General features: G+C 39.1%; 1 protein-coding gene across 4 annotated transcripts; it reads right to left on the bottom strand.

The window, feature by feature from the left end:
• Positions 1–985: 985 nt before the first annotated feature.
• Positions 986–25,752, bottom strand: RAPSN (receptor associated protein of the synapse). Of its 4 annotated transcripts, none has more exons than XM_070759774.1 (8): positions 22,003–25,752; positions 16,236–16,574; positions 14,703–14,861; positions 13,722–13,820; positions 13,518–13,640; positions 11,774–11,827; positions 10,214–10,413; positions 986–2,098 (listed from the first exon to the last, which is right to left on the bottom strand). In XM_070759774.1, exons 1-8 carry the CDS (start codon positions 22,216–22,218, stop codon positions 2,026–2,028), a joined length of 1,263 nt encoding a protein of 420 aa, XP_070615875.1. In that variant the 5' UTR covers positions 22,219–25,752; the 3' UTR covers positions 986–2,025. The 4 variants fall into 4 exon arrangements, with proteins under 4 accessions (XP_070615875.1, XP_070615882.1, XP_070615890.1 ...); XM_070759781.1 differs by lacking the exon at positions 22,003–25,752 and adding an exon at positions 20,153–21,156; XM_070759789.1 differs by lacking the exon at positions 22,003–25,752 and adding an exon at positions 20,153–21,156 and having other exon boundaries at positions 16,236–16,567.
• Positions 25,753–27,896: the final 2,144 nt, after the last annotated feature.

Genomic DNA, 27,896 nt, shown 5'->3' with positions numbered 1-27,896 from the left:
TAAATGCTGCCGGTGCCGCTTCCATCCATGCCTTCTGCTTGCACCTCAGGCGGGAGGTGGCCAGGCGAGGCTGGAGAGGAGCCAGGCAGGAGAGAGGGAAGCTCGTCCGAGACCAGGAAGGAGGAAAGAGGTAAAAAACAAGGAGCGCAGACGAAGCATCAGCAGCAGGGGGGAAAAGGAGAGCCGAGCCGAGACCGGTAATCCAGGAAGTGACAGCTGCCGATCTGCTGGAGCTGCGCACACATCTTCATTTCCGCAGGTGGAACTTTGTTCCACCCCATCCTGCCTGCTGCCCATCCCTGGATATATCTTATTGTTGGGGAAACACAGTAGGTAAAATCGTAAACTACTCAAGACTCATTTATACCGCCAGGCATGGGGGAGTTGAGATATTCCTTCCCCCTAGGTCATTACAAGTTATGCATGGTATGTCTGTGTGTATGTTTGGTTTTATAATAAGGGTTTTTAGTTGTTTTATTATTGGATTGTCACATGCTGTTTTTATCATTGTTGTTAGCCGCCCCGAGTCTACAGAGAGGGGTGGCATACAAATCCAATAAATAATAATAATAATAATAATAATAATAATAATAATAATTATCTTTTTATTTTCTTAATTTTGTATTCCTCTCTAAAGCTGTAAATGTCAGACCCCAAGTAATGCTCCCACTACAAATCTAATTGCTTTTCCTCAAAGAACAAATTTATTTAGATACCTCCCTTTGCTCTGGGCAGCGACTGTCTTCCTCCTCTTCTTCCTCCTCCTCCTCCCACCCAAATTCTGAGATTTTATTTCTTTCCTAATGGGTTTGCACGCATGATTTGCTTTTACATTGATTCCTATGGGAAAAATTGCTTCTACTTACAAACTTTTCTACTTAAGAACCTGGTCACGGAATGAATTAAGTTCGTAAGTAGAGGTACCACTGTATGCATCTTTTTTTCTTTCTTTCTGCAATTTCTAAAAGATGAAAACATCTACAGCTTTAGAAAACACTTACTTCTAGGCTATGATTTTATTTATTCCAGTATAAACAGTTTACAGAAAGTATAAATACATTGCAGACAATTCCATGATTGGACAAATCACTGCCCACATAACATTACAAGAAGATCGGAAAGGAATACAAGGCAAGAAAAATTCCCTGGGACACCCCCACCCCCCCAGTCCCACACAGAAATTAAATGTTATGTGAGAATGTAAGCAAATTAAAGGTATCTGATACTTTCAGAAAAACTGAAGGATCCTGTACACTGAAAAAAGAGATATACTGAAAGAGTTACATTGCTGAGGGGCTGGTGGGACATCACAGTCTCTTGACTCTGACAAAATCAGTTGTCCAATCTGGCTCCTTCCAGACAATTTGGACTTTCAATCCCGTAATTCCCAAGCTACCCAAAATTCTGGAAATCATTTGGAGAGTATCAAGTTGGGAAATGTTCTTTGCAAATGGAAAAAGACATATTATTAACAGTTGTTTTAAAGCATTAGCAGCTGCTAGGTACCAATATAAATGACGAAAAACATCAGTCAGAATGTTAAGTTGAAGTAACTTCCAGCAATGTGTGGAAAAGTGTAGCTGTCTCTATGCCTACGAGAAAGCAATACTGTGCCAGTCCAAGAAGCATTATGTAGGCAGGATCAGTATGCTTCCCATGAGGAATGGATAAAAAGAAGTGAAGTATGAGTGTCAGAGTTGGCCCTGAAGGAGGCTATCAAAAGAAGCAGAAAATTAAAATCAAATTGAGATTGTGGAAGGTCAAGCTAATAGTTTGTTGAAGGAGTAAAAGTGGCTTATTGTATCTCCTTTGAAAAAGGAGATGATACAGAATTCCAGGAAAAGGTGTGAAAACTCAGGTGTGTCGTGACAAAGATCTAGGTCTGCATTTTCCATCAATTCTATAGGAGATTTTGTATCTATATGATGGGTTTCATCTCTAGATCATGTAACAGAACTGCTCCACTGCTCTGTCTTGTTCACACCTACTGAATGAATTTTCTTAGGTCATCATTTCGTCAGCAGATCACACAAACCCTGGTTTAACTGAGGAACGCCGGCAGTTGGGGCAACCTCGTGTTCCGTTAGTCTGCAGGCACCTGCAGTGGAAAAGACAGTAGGAAATACCTTAGACAGAAGTCTGAGTAATGTTCAATTTTATGTTCCAAATCCTGATGGAGAAGGTCATGATTTTTTCTGCTATGTTTTCCTGCATATTTCATTGAAGTGATTGTTTTAACTACTGCAATATATTCCTTAATATTAATATTTTAAGGCTATCTCATCTTTCTGTTCCTATAAAGAAATGCAACATAAACAAATATAATTAAAAGACATGCTTGAAATAAACAGTAATAATTTAAACAATTATAATTTAATTGGAATTCACTCATTTGAAATTATTTGAATTAACCCCTTCACTGAAAAGCATTTCATTTTCACAATGTTTACTTCAAGAAAGGAGCCAATAATATGAACATCATTGTAACTGCTGCTTTTTTGTGCTTTGAGGACAGAATTGAATAATGATATAACTCTGGTTTCTTAAAGATGTTTAGGTACTTACCTTTTAAAAAATTAATAATTATATCAGCAATAATGAACCCTTCCATTCTCTCTTCCACAATCTATCATACTGTATATTCACAAGCTACTTGGAAATAACCCAGCTCTCTGTGCTTAGGAACATGTATTGTTGCAATGCAGAATAAAATTTGATGAATCTGATTGCAAATCTCTAATTGCAATAGGATTAGAATTATAATTTGTTCTGATTTTAAAAATACATAGTAACAAAGTACACTGGATCCAATTTATTTTCTTCTTGGATTAATTTTTTTTCACCACATAAAAACAATCAACCAGAACCAGATAAACCAGAATGGAAACATAACCTGACTTGAACTGCACTCCAGGACATCTCAAAATGCTATATATCTATATCAATGGGTCGTAAGGGGAAATAGCCTCCTTGCTTTTATTCATGCCCCCATCCTTGATTAATTTGTTATTTAATTTTATTTTACAATATTTCTACAACATCCATTTTGTGAGATTTTGGGCAGCTCACAATAGTGAGGCTTATCAAAATTCCTTCTTCAAGGCAGTCATTTTTCTCTGGAGAGAGAAAAGAAGAAGAAAAAAAAGAACCACTACTTTTTATTTGTACCTGTAATGTTTTCTTCTGGTCCCAGGGAAAAAAGGGAGGGTTGCAGTTTACAAAGTATTACCATACAGGCACAAAACATCTGCATATTTTTTTCTGTAGGTACTGTTGAAATATGGCACTGGTGACTATTTGGTTGCTATGGTCTAGCTCCCTATTGTGACATTAACTTCTTTCCCCAAAGGGAAAAAGGTGTTGCCAAAAAAATTATATTTTTTTCCAAATAGAAATTTTATTTTTCTCCAACATAGAATAAAAAAAACAATACGTAAGTACAAACAGTAAAACCTTGCTTAAAATAAAACATATATAATTTTTTTCTTTTTCTATTGATCCTTCAATGGAGGCTTATTTTCTTCCATTAAAAAAACATTCTATAGAACTTATATAATATTATCAAGTAAAAGAAAAACATCAGAAAACAACAGTCCTTTTCCCACCTTACACTAAAAAATTACATTACATCAGTATAAACAATATCTAACTCTCTATTATGCCCATCTTAATACAAACTTTCATTTCTACATTGAGTTAATTAAACCAATATCAGTTTATCCTGTAATTACTATAGCTTCTATATATATATATCTAAAATAGAAAAAAATACTTATCATGTATCACATACGTTGCATGAGACAATTCTATATGTTTAAATTCTTATTACCGTATATACTCGAGTATAAGTCGGGTTTTTTTAGCCCAAAAATGGGCTGAAAAACCCGACCTCGACTTATAATCGGGTGACTGACATGTCACCACAAGAGGGCGCAAGCGGCTGAGGGAAAGACAGCCGTCTGCCTTTGCTTCAGCTAGAAAGAAGCGGCAACTGCCCGGTCAAGAAGCAAGAATCCACCTAGCCAAACGGCTTTTTTCTTGTTTAGCGCGGCGTTCAAGTGGTTGGCAGGTTCCTTTGCTTGCACGCAAGAGCCAACCACTCGAACGCCACGCTAAACAAGAAAAAAGCCGTTTTGCTGGGGGGGGGGGGGGAAATTCTTGCTTCTTAAACCGGGAGCAGTTGCCCCCTCTCCCAAAGCGATGTCCCAAAGCGGTCTGCGGGAAGCGACCGAGGGAAAGGCAATCGTCTGCCTTTCCTTCAGCCCGAAAGAGAAGGCAAATGCCCCGCCTTCCCCCAGCCAGTTAACCGAGCGCTTCAAGTTAACCGGCTGGGGGAAGGCGGGGCATTTGCCTCCTCTTTCGGGCTGAAGGAAAGGCAGACGATTGCCTTTCCCTCGGTCGCTTCCCGCAGACCGCTTTGGGACATCGCTTTGGGAGAGGTTTAAGAAGCAAGAATCCCCCCCCCCCAGCGAAACGGCTTTTTTCTTGTTTAGCGTGGCGTTCGAGTGGTTGGCAGGTTCCTTTGCTTGCACGCAAGAGCCAACCACTCGAACGACGCGCTAAACAAGAAAAAAGCCGTTTCGCTGGGGGGGGGGGAATTCTTGCTTCTTAAACCTCTCCCAAAGCGATGTCCCAAAGCGGTCTCCGGGAAGCGACCGAGGGAAAGGCAATCGTCTGCCTTTCCTTCAGCCCGAAAGAGAAGGCAAATGCCCCGCCTTCCCCCAGCCAGTTAACCGAGCGCTTCAAGTTAACCGGCTGGGGGAAGGCGGGGCATTTGCCTCCTCTTTCGGACTGAAGGAAAGGCAGACGATTGCCTTTCCCTCGGTCGCTTCCCGCAGACCGCTTTGGGACATCGCTTTGCTTGCGCCTGCCCCTCCTACAGCGGAGAGAGGCGGCAAATGGCCAGCCCTTCCCCCACCCGCTTAGCTGAGCCCTTCGGGAAGGTGCCGCCTGTCTTCGCTGTAGGAAAGGCAGGCACATCCGAAGCGCGTGGGGAAGTGGCTGTGGGAGGCAACGACATTCCTAAGCCGGTGAGGTGTAGGGGGGGGGGGTGGCGAGAAGATAGAAGCAAGAATCCACCCCCCCAGCTTTTCCCCCCTCTCCCCGCAAGAAAAGGAGCCAGCCAAACACTCCAATGCCGCGCTAGAGGGGGGAAAAGCCGATGAGGTGTGTGTGTGTGTGGGGGGTGGATTCTTGCTTGTCTTCTCAACACCCCCTCACCCCACCTCTCGGGAAGAGAGCAACAGGAAAGGACGCGGTTTTCTTCTGCCGGGTCGAGGACAAAGCGGGTGTTGAGGGCGGCGGGCGAGCAACATTTCAGCGGGGAGAAAACCCCAAGCTGAGAGTGCCTTTTAAAATCACTCTCCTCTCAGCCTCGGCAAGCTGCCGAGAAGTGGGGTTTTCGGAGTGGGGAGGCAAAAACGCTCAGAATGTCACCAACGAGGCATTTCTCCAAGGGGCGGGGGTCCCTAAACTTTCCTTTAACCCCAGCGGACACAAAGATGGGAATGCGTGGTCCTTGCCAGCCACCCATCTGCGGGGGCTGCTCCGTGCCAAGGCAGAATTAAATTCAACAACCAAAATATTATATTTTTAAAAAACATACTTTTTTGACAGTTTGTTTGCCTTTTAAAACATCTCTCTGGCTGTGCCTAATGTCAACAATAAAAATTTTTGCCAGGTGAATTTTTTTTTGCCAGATTAGCTATGGATCTCACTGAAGAAATTTTAAAGAATACTCAAAATGATTCTTCATTTGCTTTGTAACCTTAAATAAAAAAACAATACAGTATTGACTCTGTAATTTACCCGGGGAGGGGACAGGAGGGGGGCGCAGACAGACAGGAAAGGAAGACAGACAGACAGACAGACAGATAGAGACCTATGACCACAATTGAGCTCAAAATTTGTTGTTAAGCAAAAGCATTGTTAAGTGAAAATCACCACATTTTACTCAATCCATGACATTTCCTAGCTCTAACAGTGATGTGCAAGCTAGGGAAGTACCGGTACATCTGAAGACATGTGTAATGTTCTAGTTATGGTTAACTGTGTGGCAGAAAGTGGACTCTGGGTTTGTTTTCCTATTACAGTGAGGTTGAATGTACCATATATAATTTTACAAGAGCTCTCTCTCTTTCTCTCTCTGTATATACACATACAGTTTATATAGTAGATAATGTACAGTATATTTTTGTGTGCCTGTGTGTAATATTTATTTACACATATGGCATATATACATAGAATTAAGTATATTTTGGATGTTCAGTAATTGTAAATATAGAGGGAAATTGTATCTCTTTGAGGCAAGGAGAGGTCAAGTATCCTAACCCTAACCCAAACCAGCAGGAGCAGGGGATTAAGGTAAGTACCTAGGTACTTGCAATTTTTTTGCCTATACCTGCCTTGGGGGATATATACCTGTTTACCCTCTTTTAAACTTACAGAGCTAGTTTACTGGCTTTCTTTGAAATAAATATTCTAAAATATTTAATCTACTGATGCCTCAATTGATGTAATTTTATTGGTTTCCATTTTTATAAGTTACCAGTAGCCGCTGCAATTTCCACCCTCGACTTATACAGGGGTTTATAAATTTTCCCAGTTTTTGTGGCAAAAGTAGGCGCCTCGACTTATAGTCGGAGCGACTTATACTCGAGTATATACGGTAATAAGAAAATTTGTGTTGCCAAAATTAATGTTGAAGTCTGCAGCCACTTACAGCCAAAAACAAGATTCTCACCTTATCTTCTTTAACTAGATTTATAGGAAGAAAAACTAGTTTCGGTGATAGAAAACCTACTAGCTGAATACATCTACTCTAACATCCAATTTATCTCTTTCATTCCTTAGGGCGATATCTTGATCCAGCTGTTAATGCATGGTGAGGTGGCTACCCATTTCCTTGAGAATTAAAATAGGCAAAGAATGGTTCTTCACAGTGTTCTCTTCTTATAAGAAAAAGGCCCCTGTAGGGCCATGTACAAGAATGAGCTGAAGTTTCCCTGTCCCTGGACTAGATCTTCCAAATGGTATTGATCTTCCTTCCTTCCTTCCTTTTTCTCAACAGGCAATGATTAACATGTTAAGCAGTGAATATTCTTAACAGCATTTTGCCACACATCCGACTTTTAATTTTAAAGACAGTAATGACTTGTTACATTTTGCTGTTTTATAAATGCCCATTGGCTATTTGTCAGGGCCAGTACAACATGTTCACAGGAGTATTTTGGTTTCTGAATATCTGCAGTGCTATTTAGTGCACTCTAAAGTTAACCTCGCCGTCAGACCCTGGCTGCCAAAAACACTCATCCATGAGTTCATTCGCTATTTTTCTTGTAACGTGGGCCTTGATAGCTCTTTGTTTACAAAAGGCTATCCAAGTTTCTCCTTTACTCAGGTTGAGTGATCAATTTGAAAAGAAAAACAGGACAAATACCATCGTAATATTCGCTGTATAAGGCGCACAGACATTTCCACCTACTTTGGGGGGCGGGGGAAGTGCGTCTTATAGTCTGAAAAATATTTATTTCAGTTGGGGGGGGGGTAACATAGGTTATCAATTCTTAACAATGCTTATTGTGCACAGCACAAATGAAAACCTGCTGTAATTTAAAAAGTCCATCCAATCAAATTAGTCCATGACTTTAAAACCGAACAATTAAATAAAGGTTATCAATCAAAACTACCCATCATACATATTTCAAACAGTCCCCTGCAATAGTGCTGTGTGTGTATATATATATATATTTGTGTGTCAAATCACCCTGGTATATTGAAGGAACATCACAGCTCCTTTTTTGCCGCTTGGCCCAACCTAGCATCATTTCCAAGGCGGTTTATTTATTCATAGCTGTCAAACTATATTCTGTATGTGTCACATGTTTTTGCTGAATTTGAAAATTAAGGGAGAGTAGTAATTGCCAAAGTTAAGGAGATACAGTAAGATAACCAGGCTCTATGTTAACTTGCTACTCAAATGAAAAAAAAAGTGTTTTTGAAAATCTCTTTAAAAGCCATCAAGCTTTCATTAAGAGGAGGAGAGAGCTGAGCTGACATTTCGCAAGGCTAAGCCGCTGAAAATTGGAATCCGGACACAACTTTGGAGGGGGACCTTGATGAGAAGAACATCTGGAGCAAGCAGGACTGTCAAGGGAAATAATGATAGACTGATACCATATCATTAGCAATAGTATTTAGACTTATATACCGCTTCGTAGTGCTTTTACAGCCCTCTCTAAGCGATTTACAGAGTCAGCATATTGCCCCCAACAATCTGGGTTTTCATTTTACCCACCTTGGAAGGATGGAAGGCTGAGTCAACCTTGAGCCTGGTAAGATTTGAACTGTCAGGCAGTCAGCAGTTAGCAGAAGTAGCCACCACGGCTGATACAGGCAGACTTGTCACCCAAGAATTCCAAACAGGATGACCCCTGATTAAAGTGACCTTTGACTCAAATGGGGAACCAGCAAAGAGCCATGAGAATAGCCAGGAAGGTTCAGAACAACATGAATGCTACTGTTCTGGATAAGATGAAGGGACAGAAAGAGGACCTGGGGACATTTACTTATGTGCCTGTAAAAGCAATGTACGTGCGCAGCTACCAAAGCAGTGGTGGGTTGCTATCGGTTCAACCCAGATTGGGCAAATTTGTAGCGGTGGAAGGCTCCACTCATCCACCCATCTCTGCAGAAGCGCTGTGCTTGCACTCCCACTAGCGAATTTTGTTTTTTTCTCTCTCTCTATTTCATGGAGCCAGTGAGTTTTTGAGCTGAATTCCTTGCTAATCTAATCTCTTATGTGCCATACCTTTTAATAATAGCTTGACGTATTTTTAGTTTTATATCTTTATTGAAGGATGCTGCTTCTTGTGAGGCAGTTATATAAATTTGATAGATAAATCTTGAGTTGGGGGGGCGGCGGTTCCAGTGGTTAGAGTGCAGCACTGCAGGCTACTTCAGCTAACCGCTAGCTGTAGTTCAGCAGTTCAAGTCTTACCACTGGCTCAAGGTTGACTCAGCCTTCCATCCTTCTGAAGTGGGTAAAATGAGGACCCAGATCATTGGGGGAATATGCTTAGAGAGGACTGTAAAAGCACCATGAAGCGGTATATAAGTCTAAATGCTATTGCTATTACTTTAGTGTGGTATACATAGGTAGTATAAGCACATACAACATATACAGATTTTGTATATGTAATAGTATTAAGATAGTTTTCAGCTGAATGTTTCTTCAAGTGCATATTTTAAATGGAAAGTACATTTATTAACATCTCTGCAATTCTAACTTGTTATTTTTCTAGTTCTCAGCTTTTTAATGCATAGATGACGGAATGAGACAGCACCCAGGAAAAAAGGGAATGATCGCAACACACATTAAATCACATTGTATAGCACAGGACTGGACAACTTGTGATGTCTAATTAAATGCAGCTTCTGACCAAGTTAGAACATTCCACTGCATGCTTAATATATACCTGATTTTTCTATTTTTGGATAGGCAGTGTAAACAGGCTGCTGGCAAGTTGTTAACCACAGCTGATAACTGTGTTTGGCTCAAGGGGTCATGGGTTTGGGGAGTCTGACTCTCAAGCTTGTTCCCCTGATTTAGCATGCCAAAATTTACCTCCAATTACACAGATATTATGTATGTCTAAATCACAACTCATTAAAATTGGACTGTAAGGACATAAGAAGTCAACTAAGACATTGATAAAATGATGCATTCTTAAGTAAGTACACTGCTCAAAAAAATAAAGGGAACACTTAAACAACACAATATAACTCCAAGTAAATCAAAATTCTGTGAAATCAAGCTGTCCACTTAGGAAGCAACACTGATTGACAATCAATTTCACATGATGTTGTGCACATTCAACTTTGTACAGGACAAAGTATTCAATGAAAATGTTTCATTCATTCAGATCAAGGATGTGTTATTTGAGTGTTCCATTTATTTTTTTGAGCAGTATATAAGTAGCAGATTAAAAATCAAATTTGGGAAAAATTTCCCAGCTTTCAGGGGAAAAAGTTTCAGAGATAAGGAGTTGTTTCAATGGAGTGGTAGCAAGGATTTTTTAAAAACCATGAATGCCAACACAGAACTTCCTTGCTTCATTTATTCTGGAGGAATTGCATCTTCTATTTTTTGTCTTTAGGGTTCTGCTTTCCCTTATTCCAGCATGGTTTACAGTCTCCACTCTTTCCCCCTTACTTTAAATGGAAGACATGGGAGCAGGGCAATGCCTGGAGCTGGTGGTTTCTGTCACCAATGGATTCGCCACACATGCCACAGTAGAGTTCCATTTCTTCCACGCATTCGTGGAACTTCACCACGTGATTACGAAGTTCCCTCTGCTGACCCTTTGTGCGATAGATCCCTTCACAGAGGCAATGGACCTTCAGCAGGCAAAGCTGCATATAAGAGAAGACAGAGAAAAATAGCCACACGAAGAGAGCATTAGAAAGGAGGCACTCCAATGGGTCCAGCTCATTCCTAGTTCCTGATTATCCAAAACGCTGCATCTTTTAAGCTTTTGAAATGTGGTGTTCTTTTCTCATCCCTTCTGCTGCCTTTTATTTTACTTAGCAGAAGCTCACCAACTGTCAGACAGATCCTTCTTTTCTTTGCCCATTTGCTGCCTCCCCTCCCCAAACTCTGCTTCTCACCATTCCTATTTGTACTTTGGGGAGAAAATGGGTGATTTCACTCTTTGCTTATCATTTTATCTTAGACATTCAGCCATCACTTCTTTTTTTCATATTTACATAATTGCATGCTCTGCAAAATCCTCCCTTCTGAAGAGTTCCACGTGAATAATGCTAGCTACATAGTATGTGTAGGGCTTGGATTTCTCAGTGCAAGAAATTTTGTGTGGGTATCCCTGGTACCTCCAAAAACCACAGGTTCAAAATGTTTCAGGCTTTTGGGTTAAGATATAGTATTTTCTAGCATCATCTTTCCAAAGCCACAATTAAATACCCTACCATTCAGAAAAATCAGGAGTTGCAATAATTCCACTTTAGGAGATGCCCCACCACCCAGAATCAAAACATCTGATGCTAGCTTTCCATTCTTCTATGTAACCCTCACGGGAGAGCTAATTTTCTGATGAGCGACAGAACCTCATCAATAATGTCTAAAGGGTTGGAACACAAATATGGGCCATTACTGTTTATCCCTCCCTTATGACATCAGTGGGTTATTAATGTTTCAACATAATATTTGGATAAATACATTTATTTATTTATTTATTGGATTTGTTTGCCGCCCCTCTCCGTAGACTCGGGGCGGCTAACAACAGTGACAAAAAACAGCATATAACAATCCAATACTAAACAACTAAAAAAAACCTTATTATAAAACCAAACATACATACAAACATACCATGCATAAATTGTAGAAGCCTAGGGGGAAAGAATATCTCAGTTCCCCCATGCCTGACGGCAGAGGTGGGTTTTAAGAAGCTTACGAAAGGCAAGTAGGGTGGGGGCAATTCTAATCTCTGGGGGGAGTTGGTTCCAAAGGGCTGCCACAGAGAAGGCTCTTCCCCTGGGTCCTGCCAAACGACATTGTTTAGTTGATGGGACCCGGAGAAGGCCCACTCTGTGGGACCTAACTGGTCGCTGGGATTCGTGCAGCAGAAGGCAGTCCCTGAGATAATACATTTCAAAACCCTGTATGTTTATCATTGGGTGGAATTATGACATACATAGATAAACACATATTAAACAGAACATCTAGTTTATCGTGGATATGCTAAAAAAAACTTACTTTGTTTCCTAGTCCCTCTGCCAGCTCATGAGCCCTCTCAATATTTTCTAATGCCTGTAGAAAGCAGAACATATATGTACTTGAGTCAAGTCCGTAAGATTTTGGGGAGCCTAAGATAACACAACAATAAAACAGTATGAACGTAAGTGATGTGCATCCAGGAAAAAACACAAGATACATAAAATCCTAGGACTTGATAACTATCCAAACCCAAGGCCTGGCTTTCAAAGACATCTTGAACATCATCAGGGCAGGAGTCATGCAAATCTCAGGATGGGTGCTCTTTAAGAGCAAGTGCTACAATAGCAAAAAAAAAAAAAGGCCTTGCTTCCTCTGGGTGCTGATAGATGACATTGTTTAGCCAAAAGAATTTGGACTGTCAGTCCAATTGTAGGAGACAGCAAAAACTATCTCAGCTGGGTAGTCCATCAAGTAATTAGCCCATGCCATCAAGTGTTTACAGATGAGGAGGGTGAGGTGCCAAGGTATGTAAGATGATGTCTTGAAATATGTGGCGGTTCTTAAAAACCTCTTGCTTGAATCTGCGATGTGTACCAGAGGTTCAGAGGGTGCCGAGATAGGGAGAACTGCATTAACCTAATCCTTGGAAGTCTAGGTAATTCTAGGGAACATTTAGTTTGCTGAAGTAATTAAAGACACTGGATTAAGAGCAAGGAGACTCTTGATTTCTCATCCTCTCACAGGAATAGAAGCCAGATGGGTCGTTTTGTGTCAGTCACTCTCAGCCCTAGACCTGAGTGTCAGCCCTAGGGGAGGGGTAGGCAAAGTTGTCTCTTCTATGACACGTGGACTTCAACTCCCAGAATTCCTGAGCTAGCATGACTAGCTGAAGAATTCTGGGAGCTGAAGTCCACAAGTCATTGAAGAGACAACTTTGCCTACTCCTGGCCTAGGGATTTGTAAAATCCTGGAAGAAGAAATGTCAAACCACTTCTACAATGTTTTCAAGAAAACTGCTTATGTTTATGAAATTGCCAAGAGTCAAGATTTCATGATATCCAAATTATACATCTATCTATCTATCTATCTATCTATCTATCTATCTATCTATCTATCTATCTATCTATCTATCTATCTATCTATCTATCTATCTATCTACCTACCTACCTACCTACCTACCTACCTACCTACCTCTATCCATCCATCCATCCATCCATCTTCAATAGACTCTGGACAGTGTACAAGCCATAGTTAATAACCCTACTAAATGTTATAATATTCTTCATCCACATTAATACAACATAGCCATAAAACTAGCTGTGCAGCCCACAGGATCTCATTCTCGGCCTAAGGCCTGCTTATAAGCAATGGTTTTTAGTATCTTCTGCAATGTCAGAAGGGAGACAGCATTATATCTCTGGGGTCAGCATATCTTATGGGGAATCACTTTGATCATTTCTGGATGCTCAACTACAATAAATGAATCATATTTGTCAAGGCAGCCCATGGTGAATCCCAGCATTATTCCATTTATTCATTTTATTTGGAGATAACTGTGTCACACAACTAGGGTATTCATGTTGCAGATCAAAAGCTACATTGGATAAACAGTTTTGAATACAGCTGAACACTTATTTCCTTGGTATGGATGTTACTGTTTGGACAGAAAGACTGTCGATAGAAAAGGGAAAAAAACTTCATGCATTTTAGAGCCCATTTTGGTGGCTCATAATGCAAATGAATCTAATAAGGCTGCAGTTTCTTACTACAGCCTTTTACTGACCTTGTCGAGGTCCTTTTGCATCAGCCAGCACTTGGCTACACCAAGCAGCACCTGAACCTGTCCCAGACGGTTTCCAATCTCAGTCATGATGCTCATCGAGGAATCATAGCGGGGAATGGCTATCTAGGTTGTAAGAAAAGGTGTCAGTCGCTGTGCACTATTGCCCTCAAGGCAGTCTCTTTGATAGAGAGAGGGTCATCATACCTGTACATCTGCACGATTGCGATGGATATCAGCAAAGCAGAGCAGGCACTGTGCTTGCAAAGGACGGTCTCCATGCTGAAGGGCAATCTTCATTGACTCCTAGTAAAACAAGCTTTCAGAATCTGAACTCAGGTTCAACTTCTACTATGCACTAAGTTCTAAACTGTGATCTAAGGAAAAGATGTTTGAGTGAAGGAAAGGGTGTCTTGTCTCGTTCGCAACCTACTTTAAGACAGCATCCCTTCTCCCAAATTGTTTCAACAAAATAAAATGGGTGAAGGAAGAGGTAGGTTGTGGCAGAAGAGAAACAGCACGTATACCTCTGAGTATTTGACCTCAAACGGTCAAAATACTTTGCTATTGCTCTGGAGTTTGACTGGGTTCCTTCTCAGTTCAAAAACCACTTTCTTCCACCAAAGAACAGAACCTGTGCTCTTATTTTAAAAAAAGAAGTGGCATGTACTGATATTTATGGATAGATGGCTTTCAATTTATTTTTGTCCCATAACAGGGCTTTATAACAAAAAAAATGATTGTATTGACAGTGGATACAGTTGCTGCAAGATGGCCAACAAAACACACCAACAACTAATCCATTTGCTACAATAGTCTAACAAAACAGTGATTACAGCATAACTCAATGTGGTCAAATCTGCTTTCTTCTGAAAGTGATGCAACTAACATACACAACACACACCCCAAGTTAAACCCCCAAACTCCTAAAAACCCACCTCTGCCGCCAGGCATGGGGAAATTGATTCCCCTCGGCTGTCCCGTTTTATGTATGGTTTGTTTAGGTTGTATGATTGTTTTTAAATTAAGGGTTTTAACTGTTCTGTTTTTAATCATTGGATTTGTATTGTGTATTGTTGTTGTGAGCCGCTCCGAGTCTTCGGAGAGGGGCGGCATACAAATCTAATAAATAATAATAATAAATGATAAAGGAGACTTCCCCCTACTCCAAGAAGCCTGTGCTTGTACCTCACAGCACTCCATAGCATCTGGCAACCTCCCCAGCTTCCGATAGGCTACAGCCATGTAGAACTGGCTCATTGCTCGGTACTTTAAACTCCAGCCCTTTCCATAATCATTCACCAACTCTGCTGCCTTGCATGGGAAAAACAGAGCTTTTTCATAGTCCTTGAAAAGAAAAGAAGAAGCAAGGAATGAAGTTGAGGGGAAAGATACAGAAAGGCTGCAGAAATGGTAAAAGCTATCTATGATTGCTTACAGTTATGAAATCTTTTAAGCTGTTCTGATTGATTTTGACTTTTTCTATGGTTAACGGTGAGATATAAATCCATCAAGGAATAATGTTTATGACAATTTGTAACCTAGACTGATTGATTTAAAAATGACAATGAAAAAAGTCACCTATTGTTTTTTTCATTGTAATTTTTATAAGAAGCTGCTTTTAAAAGAAGCGCTAATATGTTTGGGAATAGTGAACTCATTGGAATATATTTTTCTGGTTTAAAAATGATGATAGTAAACGCATGTGCATTATACATGTACACATTCTGATGATAGTAAACGCATGAGTTCAATATAGCAAGTTTCCACTAAGTAAGAAAACTGTAGTCGATACATCTGAAGCCTCTGTTAAGATAAGGCAAATCCTCATACTTCATTTGAGTTCAGTGGAAAGATTGTAAAATTAATATTGTTAAGTAAATTTGTCTAAATTTATACTAAAATAAGCAATGTTAATGTTTTGTTTTGTTTCCATTTTCATCAATTTTATTATGATTGATGCTCTGAGTCCATTTTGGAATGAGCGGCAGATAAATACAATAAATGAATGAATGACTGAATGAATGAATAAATGAATGAATGAATGAATGAATAAATAAATAAATAAATAAATGATAGAGTCCTTTCCTTTATGTCACATACTAAATTGGTCAAACCATGTTAACTTTTATGGTGTTTGCTTTTGAGTACTGTCATAACGACTACAGAATTTACATTTGTTAATTGACCACCTAGTGTTTTTTTCTTTATTTAACTTTATATAACTTTATTTATATACACACACATAACATAAACATTTTAAGAACATTGGACACTTTGTGACCATCCTGGTTTGTCGTTCAATAATAATGCCATCACAAATACATGTAAATATTTACCTTGCAATATGTTTTGTTCTTACACAAGCATCTCTCATTTCTGCTTATCTTTATCCGATCCTTCTTAACTTTCTATCTTTATTTTTCATATTTTTTTACTGTTTTTCATTTCTAACCAGTAATAAAATATCTCCCAAATTATATAACAATCTGTATCATCCTTATCTTTCATTTCCATTATTAATCTATCCACTTCCGCACAAGCCATTATTTTTTCTATTAGTTCATCTTCAGTTGATGTATGTTAATGTTGAGGGTATAAATTTCCACAGAAATAGGAAATCCTTGAGACAGTTGGAAAAATGTCTTTATTCCCTTTTCTTCCATCTGCATTTTAAAACTTCTGATCTACATTATCTTGTCATTTTTCTGCAATACTCACTTTGAGATGTGTGTAGAAATTTCCTAGACTGCAACAGACGCGACACTCAAGCATCTTATCATCGTTGTTGTGTGCGTACCGTAGAGCTTTCTCAAAACACTCCAGAGCTTTTTGGAAGACACTGAGGCCAAGGTAGGCATTGCCCATACTAAGGTTGACTTGGCCATTTAGTTGCAGGCCCAACGTTGTACCTCGCATGTTCAGGCAGGTCTTACAATAGGAGATGGTTTTGGGGAATTCGCAGAGCTTCTCATTGCTCCGTGCCAAATTCAGATAGCTCTCAGTAAGGTAGTCCGGATCTTCTAGTTCTCGGGCAGTGTCAATCTGCATGACTGCAAACTTTCAGCAAAAGAACATGATGTTTAAGAAGCAATAAGTCTAATCCTAAAATTCAGTCATAATGAATTCATGTAATTTTATTGATGATTTTTTAAAACAAGATTAAAACCAATACAGTGGTACCTCTACTTATGGACTTAATTCGTTCCATGAGCAGGTTCTTAAGTAGAAAAGTTTGTAAGAAGAAGCAATTTTTCCCATAGGAATCAATGTAAAAGCAAATAATGTGTGCGATTGGGGAAACCACAGGGAGGGGGGGAGGCCCTGTTTCCTCCCAGGAGATTCCTAGAGAGGCACCACGGAGGCTTCTCTCTGACTTTTCCAGTTACAGTTTCGGAGGCTTGGGTTTGTAAGTAGAAAATGGTTCTTGATAAGACCCGGTTCTTATCAAGAAAAGTTCATAAGTAGAGGCATTCTTAGGTAGAGGTGCCACTGTATAGGCATTATTTTTTTTTAGAAAGAATAGTGAATAAGTAAAAAAAAAATAGAAACATAGAAACAAAAGGAAAATTTTATCTCTCTCTAATCAAACTGGATAATTTTGTCATCTCTAGTAACTCTGACACGTTCATCGACCATAATCAAGATTGGAGGTGACAATTTGGACCTTCTCCATGACAGACAAGACTCAGGGCTACAAAACTTGCCCTGTTTTTACTATAAAGTTAAACTGCACCAAATGGTGTCATGTACAAAATAGTGGCTCAAGAAAGCAGTCAAATGCTAAAGAATGTGGTACCCTATTTGCATACGCTTTTGATTGTCTGTTTTTGAAAATGTTCATCCAATTTTTAATTTTAAAAATCCATAGGAAAAAAAGGAAAAGGATATGTTTTTTCTTCTTTTCTCTTAAATGAAATTTAGACGATGAAGGGGCAATTGTGTAATAATTATTACATCAAATAACCTGTTGCTTTTATTGCTATTGATGTATTTTGACTCAGGATTGACTCAGACTTCCACCTTGGTTGGTACAATGAGGAGCCAGATTGTTGGGGGCAATATGCTGACTCTTTAAACCATTTAGAGAGGGCTGTAAAGCACTGTGAAGCAGTATGTAAGTCTAAATGCTATTGCTATGTATAGAATAGAATAGAATCCTTTATTGGCCAAGTGTGATTGGACGCACAAGGAATTTGTCATTGATGCATATGCTCTCAATGTACATAAAAGAAAAGATACATTTGTCAAGAATCATGAGGTACAACACTTAGTAATTGTCATAGAGGAAAAATAAGCAATCAGAAAACAATCGATATGAATATAAATCATAAAGTTACAAGCAACAAGTTACAGTCATACAGTCATAAGTGGGAGGAGATGGGTGATAGGAACAATGAAAAGACTAATAGTAATAGTAATGCAGCCTTAGTTAAAAGTTTCAGTGGTGAGGGAATTATTTGTTTAGCAGAGTAATGGCATTTGGTAAAAAAATCTGTTCTTGTGTCTAGTTGTCTTGGTGTGCTTTATGTGTATGTATGTATTTATGTGTATGTATGTATATATGTATGTGTTTTCTAATTAGTGTTGTTTTGTTAGCTGCCTGGACAAGCCCTTTAACCTTATAGATAAAACATGTTCTATACTGAACAATAGGGCTCAAACATTTGAAACAGACTTTTTACATATGAGTCAGTACTAGCAGTATTATGTGCAATCCACAGCTGACATTGGAACATGATCTTTCGGCTGTGGCGAGGAGGGCGTTTGCCCAGGTTTGCCTGGTGCACCAGTTGCGGCCCTATTTGGACAGGGAGTCATTGCTCACAGTCGCTCATGCCCTATCACCTTGAGGTTCGATTACTGCAATGCTCTCTACATGGGGCTACCTTTGAAAAGTGTTCGGAAACTTCAGATCGTGCAGAACGCAGCCGCGAGAGCCATCGTGGGGCTTCCCAGATTCGCCCATGTTTCTACAACACTCCGTGGCCTGTATTGGCTGCCGATCAGTTTCCGGTCACAATTCAAAGTGTTGGTTATGACCTTTAAAGCCCTACATGGCATTGGACCAGAGTACCTCCGGAACCGCCTGCTACCGCACGAATCCCAGAGACCGATAAGGTCCCACAGAGTCGGCCTTTTCCGGGTCCCGTTGACTAAACAATTAATTAACTAATTAATTAATTAATTAATTAATTAGATTTGTATGCCGCCCCTCTCCAAAGACTCGGGGCGGCTAACAACAATATAAAGAGACAATGTAAACAAATCTAATATAAAAAATAATCTAAAAAACCCCAATTTAAAGAACCACTCATATATACAAGCATACCATGTATAAATTCTATAAGCCTAGGGGGAAGGGAAATTTCAATTCCCCCATGCCTGACGACAGAGGTGGGTTTTAAGGAGCTTGCGAAAGGCAAGGAGGGTGGGGGCAACTCTGATATTTGGGGGGAGCTGGTTCCTGAGGGTCGGGGTCGCCACAGAGAAGGCTCTTCTCCTGGGTCCCGCCAAACGACATTGCTTAGTCGACGGAACCTGGAGAAGGCCAACTCTGTGGGACCTAACCAGTTGCTGGTATTCGTGCAGCAGAAGGTGGTCCTGAAGATATTCAAACAATGTCGTTTGGTGGGCCCCAGGGGAAGAGCCTTCTCTGTGGCGGCCCCGGACCTCTGGAATCAACTTCCCCCGGAGATTAGACCTGCCCCCACCCTCGTCTTTCGTAAACTACTCAAGACCCACTTATACCGCCAGGCATGGGTGAGTTGAGACACCTTTTCCCCAGGCTTTTTATATTTTATGTTTGGTATTGTTTGGTTTTTTAAATATGATAGGGTTTTATATGCTTCTTTTTAATATTAGATTTGTCTCGCTATAATATTGTTTTTTATTACTGCTGTGAGCCTCCCCGAGTCTTCGGAGAGGGGCGGCATACAAATCTAATAAATTATTAATTATTATTATTATTAAACTAGACATATTCTTTGGGATATGCTTTGCAAAGGGCCTCTTTCAAATGCTTTGCACAGCACTACTAAGCAAATTGCCTGTGATGAATTCTGCCAGAATAGACTAAAGAGCTAATTCAGCACAGAAAGTACAACTTTGGAGATATGGACTGAAATGTTCAATTGGCAATGGAGTTCACAGAACATATTTCACTTGAACTCTTTGGAGAAAATCAGGATAAAAATATATTATAATAATCGGAAAATCCCTTTCAGACCCCAATTGATTTTTTCTCTTGGATTCCTACCATTTTAACCAAACTACTTTAATATGTTACCAATTTAAATCTTATAAAAGCTGTTAGAGATTACTCTGAATATAGTCCCCTTCAAAGCGTCTGAAAGAATTTCTACTTGCGTATTGTGTTTTCAAAAACACCATCCACAGGCTTTATTATAACAATCTGGAGAGGAGTCAAATCAACACATCAGGTTCAAACTACTGTGAATTTATGGAACTTACATTACATTTTATGAACATGCAAGTTTACTGATTTCAGCATTAAGCCTTTTTATTCGTCTCCCCAACCTGCTTTTTGTAACATTTTATTAACAAAGAGAGTGGAGAATTTAAAACATTGGGTTGAAAGTTAGCTTGATAATACAAATTTGCAATCTAGAATGCACCTTAAAATATCAATGGATGGATAAACTGTTCTTCCTTATGAAATGTTTTTTTCCTGTCATCCGATCAGCATCTGGTACCAGCTGTCCAAACAACACTTTATTCTTCTGTTGTATGCATGATCTTTCATGGTAAAAAAATTATTCCCATAAACTCAAGAATTAACATTAAAAATCTCTAACCAGTCCCTCCAAAGGTAACTGAACCTCTCTATTTTGTGTAATGTTTATAGATCCCATTTGGATGTAGATTTAAATATTAAACCCTGCTCTACAAGCAAGTTACTACTACATCTGCAAGTACAATTGTTCCTAAATATTTTCATCAGGGGTCCCATGAACAGAAATATACTTTAACTGAAAGCCCACAGGCTTATCAGTCTCGACCTTTAATAAACTTAAAACCATTTACAATCCAAATTGTACAATACAAATATAGTAGTCTATACGATTGTTAACCAGATATGGCTACATTACTATACTACAAATACAGGTAGTCCTACCTTTACGACCACAACTGAGCCCAAACTTTCGGTGCTTAACTGAGACATTTGATAAGTGAATTTTGCCCCATTTTACAATCTTGCTTGCCACAGTTAAGTGAATGACTGCAGTTGTTAAATGAATTTGGTTTTCCCATTTTCTTTGCTTGTCAGAAGGTTGCAAAAGGTGATCATATGACCCTAGAACACTGCAACTACACGGGGATGCTGCAATGATTGTGTGAAAAACGATCGTCAGTTGCTTTTTTCAGTGCTGTTGTAACTTCAAATAGTTACTAAATGAACTGTTGTAAGGCAAGGACTACCTGTGTCACACCATTGGTGTTGGGGGTTCAGGGTTCTAACTCAATACTACTGTAGGTTTTCCACTGTAGGTTTCTCCAGGTTTCTCTTTCCTACTTTCCAGAAGATCTAGATCTACAAGATAATGAATTGGGAGTAGAAAAATCATAATTCACACCTCATCTCAACTATGGATCTCTGGAATGCCTTTTAAAACTCCTACTCACCCCTCAACCAGAAATAATAATAATAATAATAATAATAATAATAATAATAATAATAATAATAATAATGACTTTTTGATTCAAGGCAATGCACGGAGAGGGGCGGCATACAAATCTAATAAATAATAATAATAAAAAATAATAATAATAATAAATAATATTGAAAATGATTAAAGATTTTTGCAGTATTTACCCAAAAGTAAGAAGATCTTGAATTTAAGATCTTCCAAAGCAACATTTAATAGAAAACAACAACTCAGTGAATCTATTTATTTATTAGATTTAAGTGCCACCCATCTCACTTTGAAAAGGGACCTAGATGGCTTCTATGGCAACCATCACATTGTGAAAGTAGTTATTTTGAACAGAAAAAGAGAATGTTCCATTCAAATAAATGATGTTGAAAAAAACCTAACCCTAACATAGCAGTGTAAACTGTGTGTATGTGTGTGTTTGTGTACACACAAACACGTACACACACGCACATACTGTTCAACCTACAGTTATTTTATACAGCTGACAATTCTACAACATAAAGAAGAGTCGTAGCATACAAAGTTTCACACAACCACACAACCCCCAAGTGCAAATGACTAATGTTGTAACACCCAACGTACTTAATTCTGCTGATGAGAAACCTTTAGATTGCTCATTAGGTCTAGGTGGAAATGCAGAATGGCGATTTTCAAAGGTAAGAATTTGGCCGGGCTTCAGGACCTGCAATTTCAAAACAGCGTTTGCTGTTCCGATTGTGGCTGAACTGTAAATCTGGAGCCCCACTTTTCTACCCACCCCCCTCTGGGTGGCAAGAGAAAAAGACATGCAGCCAATCAGAATACTTTACCTTTAACATATCTCTGTACCTGCCCATCTCCGAGTGAGCAGTGATGAGGCATCCCAGAACTCGAAACCTGCCGGCTGCATCGGTGCTCTTTTCCAAAACCCGCAACCAGACTTGAAGGGCTTTTTCTGTCTGGCTGGACTGATACAACTGGAGTCCTTTTTCTATCTGCTGCTTGGTCTGGTCCTGTCCCATCTTCTTTGTGCTCCGGAGCTGCATACACCAACTTGTCGGAAGAACAAACCTGTCGGAGTGGCTGTTTAGATGGGCTAAAAGAAACAATCACAGTGAAGTTGATGCTAAAACGGGAAGATGGGCTGCATGGTGCCAAAGATTAGGGCCCACCGGAATCTTGGATGGCTCAGCCTGGAGGAATGTCAATCGGAGATGGGAGAGAACGTCCCACCCCAAAGGTTGAAGCGACCACCCTGGTCTTCTAGAATAGCATCCTCGGCACTGCTATTCTGTCAGAGCTTTCTACAAGCCAGGCCACAAACAAGACAGTGGAAGGCAAGAAAAGCACAGAGAGGAAAGCAGGAAAGAGCCTAAGTGGCTGGAGTGAAATTCAATCGGAATGGACCCTCCCAAGCCCCTCCCTTCCATTGGGGACAGCTGTGCCCGCCAATCCTTGCCATGTGATCTCACAGGAATGTCAGACTTGGTAACCCCCAAGGTCAGGAAGCAAGCTGGAGCAACCAATCTCCTTCCCTCTGCGCTGCCTTTATATAAATACCTCAGAGAGGCCAAATGGAGCCTTCATGTATAAGCGGCAAACGCAAAACGAAGGGAGGTTAGAGATGACGTTTCAGAGCTTTAAAAGGAAAAGGTGTTTTTTTTCCTTCAACCAATTAATAGGGGGGGGGGGGGGGAAATCACTAGAATTATTTCTAGTGGGATGGTCACTAAGAGCTAGAGACAAACATTTTTTATATTGTATTTTATTTCAGTTTTGACAATGTCAGTTTTTAAAAAAAAAAACATGTTATATGACTGACAAAAATGTAAAAAGGACCCATCAAAAACAAACGGGAGATTATTCTAGCTATTGTACAAGGAAAGTTGAAACCACTGAGAGATTTTTTAGTTAAGAAACTACTTTTGGGAGATTGTGACAGAGATAAATAAAGAATGGTTTGAGAGAGTGAAGAAAGCAGGTTGTTTCTTGGCAACCGAGGATTGGGGGAAGAGGAACAGCTGAAGGACTCCTGCTTGTCAATTTTCATTATTCTAAAGTATTTCCGCTGTTCTCTCTGTGTCAAGTCACCTGCCAGTTCTCATCCTAAAACCCCATCGTAGTGTGGCATATCTTACTCATAAATGGGGGGAAAAAAGGGGGGGGAGTGCAGTTTCCTCAAGACAGCATTTATTCCAACGGCTGAACTGCAGTCAGCTTTTTCTGAAAATGTGGGCCCGAAAGAACATTATTTTCAGAATGAAAGGTCATAAGAATCTAGATACTTTATGGATACTTTGTTACTATTTCTGATTTTTTTGGGGGGGGGAACAGAATGTGCAGAAATGAACATAGGAATACTGTATATGAAACATGGAAGCATAAAGGAAGAATATGAAAAAGGAAGTAGGAAGAAATGTTATAAAGGGAGTTATGACAAATACTGACACATGGAACAGAAGGGCTTAGAATGAAACTGAATAATATTCTTCCGTATCTTTGAATCTACTGGTAGATTTCCAAGCCACTGTGACTTTTTTGCTAGCCATTTTCTAGATAAAACTACTCATGTGAGTTGGATACTTCATGGGCTAAAACAAACGAGGTGACTTAGGAAACCTCTTGTGAGATTCTGAACCCATGGAAGCCAAGGAAATGGACATCTTTACATTGTATATGGCTCAGTCTCCTTGGGTTTTTTTAAAATTGGAAATATCAGAGAAAGAACAGGCAACTTGCCAGATATGCAGCTCTATTTCTTGGTTGAGCAGGAGCCCCAGTGAAAATCCTAATCTGGTGTACGGAAGCTGTGAGGGACTCAATGGGCTGAAACAGATTCTGTAATAGCTAGCTATTCTGTAACAGATAGCTATAAGTCCAGTAGTCTTCTGGCTTCGTGTCAGTTTCAACACTGATTTTAGACTGGGCCAAACTCCATCAGATGGAGCACTGGATTTCTCCTGGATTCATGATTCCTGTTTGAAAGCAAGCACAAACATGGACAGCAAGACCTTTACTGAGTTTCATCTGGTACACCAACCACCTTTGCTTGTGGGATGTGAGACCTGCATAACAGTCAATCATAACCTTATCAGTCCACACTTAATTACTACAATGTGTTCGACTTGGAGCTGCCTTTAAAATGTAGGGAAATTACAATTGTTTAAAAAAATTAACTCTGTATGGATGAACATTATTTTAGCAAAATAGCAGCTATGCTATGATTCTATCTATCTATGTATCTATCTATGTATGTATGTGTCTGTCCGTCTATCTATGTGTCTACCTATCTATGCATCTATCTATGCATCTCTCTCTCTCTCTCTGACTTCTATGCCGCCCAATCCCAAAGGACTCAGGGCTTACAACAGGATAAATTACAAAACAATAAAAATAAGTCAAATATAACTCTAAACTGTAAAACATTTATTAAAAGCTTTCCAAGTATAAAATGCTGGGGATGACCTATAATGCTGTGACTTACAGCTTGCATCCTTATTACCTTCATAACAGTGTACTTTTTGTTTCTGCCCATACGGAGAAGGGATGTTGCCCTAGCCCTAAGGAAGAATAAGATAGCTGTCCATTTTTTGAGGAATGGGATCCTTCTCTGCCAGATTGACAAAGCATAGTTTGTTAGATACAATGCTGTCAAGTGGAAGCAGCCAGGTCCACACATGTAGAGTCCAAGCTAACTACTTTATTACATTCTGTTTATTATAAAGTAATCTCTTCCGATTGTCTTCTCCTGGGAATTGATAGATAAGGTTCCATGGAGTCTGGGAGGGGCATGGTGGCGTCAGTGCTGGTTCTCTGTTGTGACAACCCCCCCCCCCCCACACACCTTTAGGGCACCCGGGACCAGTTATGTGGAGGTTTTTCCATGGACCAGAGGATGGTGGTGGTTTTCCATGCTGCTTGTACCCCACTTTGCTTGTTTGCGGCAGTTTCTGGCATACTGTGGCCAGATGCTGACCCACAGGCTAGGGGTTTGGGCTGTGCAACAACCCAAATCTAACCCCAAATTAAGTCCGCTTCCGTATTTTGTCACTTCCGATCACCTAAAATGTTATCTGTGAAGTTACTGAATTTTTAACTTTATTGGATTTTATGCTGAAATGCTGCTTTGTGTGTTTCTCTATTTTTATAGTGAGCCACTCAGTGTCTATCTGGGGCAGCAAGGAAATTCTGTGAATATGCATTTAATTTTATTGGAATCGCCCTTCCAAATTTATTAAACAAACCCCAGCACACAGTGCACTGATACTGGGAGACAGAATGGGAATCAGATTTATGTCAACTAACTTATGCACAAATTAACGTTAGTGACAATGCTGTATTTTTAACTTTTTATTAACTTTATCTGCAGTGTATTGAAAGAGTAGTTTACCTGCAGGAATCAAATAACTTCACCTGTTATGTGGTTAAAAGAAAGATCTCTGCATATCATGGTTTATAAGTCAATTGGCAATCCAAATTCCTTTTCAGTTTCAAACATCAGTAGCTGTAGAGAAGGGCTAAGACAGTTAAGACACCTGTGTAAATCAGTACTCTAAAACAGCCATTGCAATATTTTATTTTTGAGATGAGAGAAAAGAAAAAATATATATGTCAGAATGTATTACTCCCTTGCATTATACCTCAATCCTAAAAGCCAATTAGGAATGTGAAATTTGTCTGTTTTAAACATTTAATTCCAACATAATATACTTAGAAATGCTGTTAACTATTCTAAGCATGTAGCATGAGATTATATCCCAGATTAGGAATAATCTGTTTTCAATACTTTTCTGTATTTAAAAAAAAGATAGTATCCATACAAACATATCATAAGAACATTATACTGAAAGCAACTTTATTTAATTTGAACAGAATTAAAAACCAGAAATCCCTTCACTTGCAGTTCAATTCACTGTTATCTTATTTCATTGCAAGTAAGGACCAAAGTACAGAGTTGGTATGTGATAAAATGCCATATGATTTTTTTGGGAGCAATTGTACCTAATAAAAACTCAGCTACATCCCTATCTAAATTCTTAATGCCAATTGAACCATATGGAAATGATTGATCACAGAATATGACAAACATTTTAGTGTTGCTGGGATTTCAGTTGAATTAAGTTTTTAATTCTTAAAAAATATTTTTTTGAATTCAAGAATGGCTGGAATTAAAAATCACGAAGGTGCATTTAATAACCAGATTATGTTTTAAGGGACTTGGGTTCCTGTTCTGGCTTTGGCTGAACATCACCTTCATAGGAATCATAGGAAATCTGGAAGTGTGCCTATGGTTTACCTAAAGATTAGATTTTTAAATATGTAGTTGGGGCGATAAAAGGAAACCACTAGCAAAGCAGAGGCCTTGCTTACACAATTCTTAACCTCATTCAACACTGTTTTCATTTTAGTACTAACATATAAGAAATACTGTACAATGATGCTTGTAATGTTTTTATCAATGTCGAATGGATTGTTCAAGTGTTTCCTCAGTTTTCCAGTCACACTTACAAATGACTTCAAAATAGCTTTTCAATCTTCTGTTGTTTAACATACCACAAAATAGGTGATGCAGAATATTGTAATGGTGCAACAGAAGGCACAATGACGACTAAATACTCACCCTATACATTTCAAATTAAGCCATTCAAAACATTTCCAAAATCATTTCTAGGATTATTCTAGCAGGAAAAAAATATAGCAGAAATGATTCATGCACATCATTAAAAAATTATTAGAAGAACAAATGTTTTTCAATTTAACTTGATTTAAGAAAGAATCCAAACAATTATTAGTATTTATTAGGTGGTAGAATTTATTGCTTTATTAGAATGTAAAAGTTAAAAGAAATAAGAATGCCAATTAGGTGACTTTTAAATGAATTTCTACCTAAACCTCATTCTTATTTTGTAGGATTTTGCTTCCTTTATTTGCTAAGGTAAAAAGTAAAAACAATTTGAAGAAATGCATCCTGCAATATAGGTCTTTAAGATTTGTTTGTAGTATAAATAATTATAATCTATACTCAATATAAATACTTATAATAAAGTTATAATAGAAAACACTGAAGTTTTGCAAGGACACTAAAGATGCAAGTACAGTTGCAGGAATTAGGAGAAAGAATCTAAAAGGCTATCTGTATCAGTGACGGTGAAACCTTTTGGAAATGAGTGCCCAAAGTGGAATGTACGTGCCTGTACATGTGCTGGAGAGCCAGAGACCCAAATACCAGCTTTTTAGGGTTGTTTTGGAGGCTTGGGGGCCCTTTTCAACCTGAAAAACGGCCTGGTTTTTTGGTGCCTGCAAAGACCAGCCGGCTGACGTGCGTGCCCACAGAGAGGGCTCTGTGTGCCAGAAGTTTGCCATCATGGATCAATATTGTTTATTTTTATATTTAAAAAATGTGGAAGCTTTCCCAAGGTGGAGAAGCACTTTTGTATAATAAACTATTCCTCAAGTGTATATTTGCCGACCAGAAAAATCTTTGGTGAGACTGATCCTGGTCCAGTCAATTTACATCAGGGAGAAAAAGTAATCCTTAAAGTGAAATGCTCAGAAAAATAATGTAACTTAAGAGAGAGGGAAAAGGTGAGCTTTTATATTTGGGGAAGCAGCATGCCAATGACAGAAAAAATGATTTAGACTAAGCAACTCTGTTTTCAAATACCCGGATACCAATATACCAATTTGCCTGTTCTATATAAGTAAAAGAAGGATGACACAAAAG

Source organism: Erythrolamprus reginae, chromosome 1, assembly GCF_031021105.1.
Source record: "Erythrolamprus reginae isolate rEryReg1 chromosome 1, rEryReg1.hap1, whole genome shotgun sequence".
NCBI classification, from domain to species: Eukaryota; Metazoa; Chordata; class Lepidosauria; order Squamata; family Dipsadidae; genus Erythrolamprus; species Erythrolamprus reginae.
This window is presented reverse-complemented; position numbering and strand designations above follow the sequence as displayed.

Excerpts from the sequence above, each read along its gene's own strand:
- RAPSN (XM_070759774.1), bottom strand. The coding sequence starts at position 22,218 with ATGCAGCTCCGGAGCACAAAGAAGATGGGACAGGACCAGACCAAGCAG. Across the intron at positions 13,641-13,721 it reads GCAATCGTGCAGATGTACAG|ATAGCCATTCCCCGCTATGA; the intron begins GTATGATGACCC and ends CTTACAACCTAG. Across the intron at positions 2,099-10,213 it reads TCCCATGTCTTCCATTTAAA|GTGCCTGCAGACTAACGGAA; the intron begins GTAAGGGGGAAA and ends TTTCCACTGCAG.